Consider the following 6,347-nt stretch of genomic DNA (forward strand, 5'->3'; position numbering starts at 1 on the left):
AAAAAAAAAAAAAAAAAAAAAGAAAGAAAAGAAAAAGAAAGAAAAGAAAAGAAGAAACAAAGGTTCTAAAGCAGTGGCTTTCAACTTGGTTAGGGGGATGGTGATTCTTTCACCATTCCCATTCCCATCCCAGGGGATATTTGGCAATCTCAAATTGAAGATATTTTTGGCTATCACAAAAGTCAAATGCCTAGTCTAGATGCCCACTAGACTGGCATCTAGTAGGTAGGGGGTGCTAGTCATGCTGCAATGAACAGGACAGCCCTCCTCAGAAAAGAATGAGCCAGCCACAAACATCCAACAGTGTTGAAATTAGGGAGCCCTGTTACAGAGTTGAGCTTACTAGATTTGGGTCCTAGCTCTCTCACTTACTAACTGTGTGACTGGGGACAAGTTACTTAACCTCTCTGTGATCTTCTCCACCCTTAAGCCCAATGCTTTCTCCTGCTAACAAGAGATAGAAAAAGAAAATTGAAAGTCTGTCTACCCACCTACCTTACAAGGAGGAAGATCTGCCTAGTATAGCCAGGAAGAGAGGAAGGAAAAAAAAAAAAAAACAGGCTAAGAAGCTTTTCCTATGCAGCCAGCAGGAAGAGGTACCACCTATCTCTAAGTCTACTCTCTCCCACCATGGGAAATTGAGAAAGCATGAGGAATGCTTTAGGGAAAGGAATCCGGCACACTGGCTTTAGAATAGACAAATCCAGGTTTATTTCTATCTCTACAACTAGAATTTGAGTGACCTTGAGCAACTTAACCTAAATTTCCATTAACTGTAAAACGTGAGTTACCTTTATAATAGTAAAGCATGATAATTAGTTTAGTCAATCACTTCAAGAATTTATTGTCTTCTGTGTGTCAGGTAGAGAAATAAATCATAAAAGCATCAAGTTAGATGCTTGGCACTAACAAACATTCAATAAACAGTATATTTTAAAAAATATATATCCTTCTGATTTCAAAATGTGTTCACTATAAACTTGAGGAATATACAGTATAGTAGACATATGTTTATCTGCTCAGCATTCCTTTCTTTGGGGAAGCAAACTGTTCCATTTCTATAAAAGCTCTCCTTGGCCCACGTTCACCCCCACAGGCATGCAACCCAGCTGCACCCAATTAGAATATTCCATCCTTCTGGCCACATGCCCAGGAATGGACATGCGAACCAAGCTGAGACAATCAGACTCTTCCCTGGGCTTTTTCTGGAATCCCAAGCTCTAAAGACTACGTGAGCATTGCAGAAGGCCATCTTGTTACCATCTGGGCATAGCCAGTCTGAAAAGGAAGCCAGAGACAACGGATAGAGACACAGTCAAAGACTTGCTGATGTTGTCTGAGTCCCTGGATCCAGCCCTACCTGAAGCTGGTTTGACCCTTGGACTTGCAAGTTATAAAAGTCAATAAATGCCCTTTCCTTAAGTAGGACCAAGTTAAATTTCTGTCACTTAGAACTAAAAGGGTCAGAATAAGATAAACAGAAAATCATGGTAAGTAAAAGAAATCACCCATAATCTCACAAACCAGAGAAACTACCATGACCTTTGAATGTGTGGTCCTCCCAGGTTTTACTAGGGTGATTATTTGCTTTGATTCATTTGTATGTTTTGGGAATGACTAGGGTGATTATTTTTAAAATAAGAAAATAGGCTTTCAAACCAGCAGGCTTGAATCCCGACTCTGTCATTTACTTAGTTGTGTTGTCCTTTACTTAGCTGTGTTGTGATATAAGTAACAATATATCAGAAGGTGACCTAACCTCTCTGATATACGGAACATATATGGTTATGTTCTCCTTTTCTTGAAGTTGTAAGATGACATTTTAAAAGAGAAAGAAAAACAGACAGGTAACAGCTGGAAAACATAAAGGAAACAAGCAAGAAAAAAAGACTAAGCTTCCTGTACTGTTCATTCTTTATTACACTAGAATGATGGGCTCCAAGCAAATACTGAAGGGATGGGAAGGTGATGGTTGAAAGATCTAAGCACTTTCCAAGAGCTTTTTATTTGATTAATGAAAAACATGAGAATACGTGTCCAGATTTAAAACAAAACCAAAAAACTGGTCAAACAGTTCTCATGGCTACATCTGGATGAGCCATGTGATACATCAAAAGTTATGTTATTGATTAATTATCAAAGCTCATGAAACTTTTTTTCTATTACAGCAGATTATTCGTGGATGTTGTTAAAGTAACTTTGCTCACTCACGGAGATGGAATTATCAAAGCTCATGAAACTTTTCCTCTATTACAGCAGATTATTCACAGATGTTGTTAAAATAACTTTGCTCACTCATTGATATGGTTTGGCTCTGTGTCCCCATCCAAATCTCATCTCAAATTGTAATCCACACATGTCGAGGGAGGGCCTAATGGGAGATTATTGGATCATGGAGAGGGTTTCCCCCATGCTGTTCTTGTGATTGTGAGTGAGTTCTCATGAGATCTGATGGTTTTATAAGGGCTTTTCCCCCTTCACTCTCTCTTTCTTGACACCTTGGAAAGGAGGTATTTAATTCCCCTTCCACCATGATTGTAAGTTTCCTGAGGCCTCCCCATCCATGTGGAACTGTGAGTCAATTAAACCTCTTTATAAATTATCCAGTCTCAGGTATATCTCATTTTTTTCTTTTCTTTTTTTTTTTTTTTGAGACAGAGTCTTGCTATATCACTCAGGCTGGAGTATAGTGGCCGATCTCAGCTCACTCTGCCTCCCAAATTCAAATGATTCTCCTGCCTCAGCTTCCTGAGTAGCTGAGATTACAGGAGTGTGCCACCGTGCCTGGCTAATTTTTGTCTTTTTAGTAGAGATGGGGTTTCACCATGTTGACCAGGCTGGTCTTGAGCTCTTGACCTCAAGTGATCCCCCTGCCTCTATCTCCTAAAGTACTGGGATTACAGGTGTGAGCCACCACACCCAACCTCAGGTATTTCTTTATAGCAGCATGAGAACAGACGAATGCTTTCATAATATAGTAACTTCATTCGCTTTTACTTTCTTAAGTGGGAGATAAAAGACTAGCATTACAGCATAAGCCATCATTGAGCAAAGTCCATAAAGATCATAACTGATTAGCTGTGTTTTAACAAATTATTGTAGTGCTTTCCTCCTCTGAAAGGTCTGGGGTTTCATCAAAACCTGGGGATGCTAAATGCACATGTGTAAAAATCATCCATCCTGTCTCTTGAGAGAAAAAGTTAACGGTTGGTGCTCTGTAGAATACAGACCTGAGAAAGCAATGGTAGAGTTCAAATGGCACTGTCTGCAAATAAGGAATGGTACTCATGGCCTTGGATGGCCACATTAATGTATGGAATACAGACCAAAGAAAAGACTTTTCATATTTTGAGCCAAAATGAACCTCTATTCATTCATATCACTGGAACAAAGAGAATGAGAAATAATAGAATGGGAGGAAACGCCTTGTCTGAAACAACATAGTTAAGAGAAGGGAGCAGGGAACAGACTGTGCATATAGTAGCCAGAATATATAGGAATCTAAGAATCTCAATTGCAAAATTCAGTTTTGAGGAGTTGAGTCGACATTTAAAAGAAAAGAAGAAAATCCAGTCCATTGTGTTGTTTTGAGAGTGACCAACCTTCTCAGACACCGACCCTCGGGATGAACCCTCCAGGTCCTCATGTACACGATCCAGCAACCAGAGCAGGAATTCCAGAGCGTCGTGCTGGGAATTGCCTTGGAACTGAGAGCCATACTTGGAAACTGCATTCTGAAAGGAAAAAAGGAAATTCAGAGGTGAATTTGGCCCCTTATACAACCAAATGAAGACTATGTGAGCACCAGGTCTACCAAGTGGTCATTATTCATCCCTGACCTGGGATGACAGCATGCAAACAGCCAGGATAGAAATGTTCTTTCTTGCCAAAGTCCACCCTTCTGGGGCAATGTCCCCAAACAGTATGAGGGTCTCTGTATATGGGGGAAGAAGTTTTCTTTCCAGAGGACTGCTGATGTATGTCCTATCCTTTGAAAACCCACAGGGTTGTCTCTGTTGAATATTTTGATACTGTTGACCATCTGACCCACTGAAGCTTTCTTCCTGTGACTGCTGCAATCCAATGCTCCACTAGTCTTGCCCCCACTGGTGTATTCTCACTCTGTCTGTCTCTGTTCACCTATGTGATGAACAGGCTTCTCTCCCGACTTTCTCTCCCTCACTGATTTTACTCATTCTGATAGCTTCCACTCTTTCTTCTTTCAGAATATCCACATTTGCAGTGAAGTTGATTTCCTTAAATACCATGTATGTAGCTCCTCTGCTGCCTCTTTCTAATATGTATGAAATTTAAGGATACAAACTTGTTTCTGTGGGTTAGATCATCAGATGGTTGAGCCAGCCCTTCACTCCTTTGACAAGTATGTATTGAGTGCCAACCACACGCCAGGCACTATTCTAGGGACTGGGAATACAACAGTGAACAAAACAGATAAAGTCTCACTGCCCTCGTGGTGTTTCCATTCCTGGTACCCCTTGCACTGTCCTTCTGTTAAACTGTGTAGCAATTTTGTCATTTTCTGCATACATGCCCATTCCAGCTTTTTAAAAGTTTATTTCAAAGAGTAATATATGCACATCCTAAAAAACAATAATTCAATAAAAAAGGATGATAATAAAGTCTTCTTTCTACCTGGCCTCCATTCCACAGTACCCCTTCTCAGGGGGCAGTCACTTTTACCAGTTCCTTAAACATCTTTCCAGGGAATTTTGTTATACATGTGTAAGCATACGGGCATCTGGGTGGAAGCAAATCACTTGTCTGTGTGTGCACACATGCATATGCACACAGCACATTATGGCTGTGGGCCCCACTCTTAGACTGCAGAGCCAAGCCTCCAGCCTCATCCCACGCAACTGTGTTCTCTGTTCACGTCTGCCAAAGGGACTGGTCTTAGCAAGGTTGAGGACCAGGACAATCCTTACCACTGTCATTTAAATCAAATGGTCTGGGTTTTTTTTTTTTTCCCCCTTTCATTCTTTCTTTTAATTTTCCCTTGAGATTTAAAAGAGACTTTTAAAGGCCAGGCACAGTGGCTCATGCCTGTAATCCCAATACTTTGAGAGGCCGAGGCGGGTGGATCACTTGAGGTCAGGAGTTCAAGACCTGCCTGGCCAATATGGTGAAACCCCATCTATACTAAAAATACAAAAATTAGTCGGGCATGGTGGCAAGTGCCTGTAGTCCCAGCTATTTGGGATGCTGAGGTGGGAGGATCCCTTGAGCCCAGGAGTTCTAGGCTGTAGTGTGCTATGCCAATCGGGTGTCCACACTAAGCTCAGCATCAATACGGTGACCTCCCAGGAGCAGCGGACCACCAAGTTGCCAAAGGAGGGGTGAACCGGCCCAGGTTGGAAATGGAGCAGGTCAAAACTCCTGTGCTGATCAGTGGTGGGACCACACCTTTGAATAGCCACTGCACTCCAGTCTGGGCAACCATCTCTAAAAAATAAAATAAAATAAATACAAAAATTAGCTATGCATGGTGGTACATGAATGAAATCCCAGCTACTTGGGAGACTGAGGCAAGAGAATCACTTGAACCCAGGAGGTAGAGGTTGCAGTGAGCAGAAATCGCACCACTGTATTCCAGCCTGGGTGACATAGTGAGACACTGTCTCAAAAAAAATAAAAATAAAGGAGTCTTTAGGATGAGACAAAGCAAAAATGCAAGATTTAATTAATTGAAATGCTGGTTCTGACTTTTTTTTTTTTTCAAGACGGAGTTTCACTCTTGTTGCCCAGGCTGGAGTACAATGGTGCAATCTCAGCACACTGCAACTTCCTCCACCCGGGTTCAAGTGACTCTCCTGCCTCAGCCTCCCAAGTAGCTGGGATTACAGGCACCCACCACCACACCCAGCTAATTTTTTTTATTTTTAATAGAGATGGGCTTTCACCATGTTGGCCAGGCTGGTCTTGAACTCCTGACCTCAGGGGATCCACCCACCTTGGCCTCCTAAAGTATGGCTCTGAGTCTTTATGCCAATCACATTAGTTTGGATTCTCCCCCCAGGCTTCTCTGCACGTTGATTCCCAAGTAGGGCTACCAGATTTAGCAAATAAAAATACAAGATGCCCAGTTAGATTTGAATTTCACATAAACAATGAACATATTTTTAGTAGAAATACACCTGTTCCATGCAATATTTGGGATGTATTTACACTAAAAAGTTATTCATTTTTTATCTGCAATTAAAAGTCAGCTGGGGCCGGGTGCGGTGGCTCAAGCCTGTAATCCCAGCACTTTGGGAGGCCGAGGCAGGTGGATCACGAGGTCAAGAGATCGAGACCATCCTGGTCAACATGGTGAAACCCCGTCTCTA

At 41.7% G+C, this 6,347-nt stretch overlaps 1 protein-coding gene across 2 annotated transcripts in view; it reads right to left on the reverse strand.

Moving 5' to 3' along the window:
* USP43 (ubiquitin specific peptidase 43) overlaps positions 1 to 6,347 on the reverse strand; it is an 84,138-nt gene that overhangs the window by 67,472 nt on the left and 10,319 nt on the right. For both annotated transcript variants that reach the window (XM_017531442.2, XM_017531441.2), the window contains exon 2: positions 3,603 to 3,734. In XM_017531442.2, coding sequence (XP_017386931.1) covers positions 3,603 to 3,734 — 132 coding nt within the window. The remainder of the gene's footprint in view (positions 1 to 3,602; positions 3,735 to 6,347) is intronic.

The sequence above is a fragment of the Cebus imitator genome, unplaced genomic scaffold, assembly GCF_001604975.1.
Source record: "Cebus imitator isolate Cc_AM_T3 unplaced genomic scaffold, Cebus_imitator-1.0 Scaffold72, whole genome shotgun sequence".
In the NCBI taxonomy this organism is placed as follows: Eukaryota; Metazoa; Chordata; class Mammalia; order Primates; family Cebidae; genus Cebus; species Cebus imitator.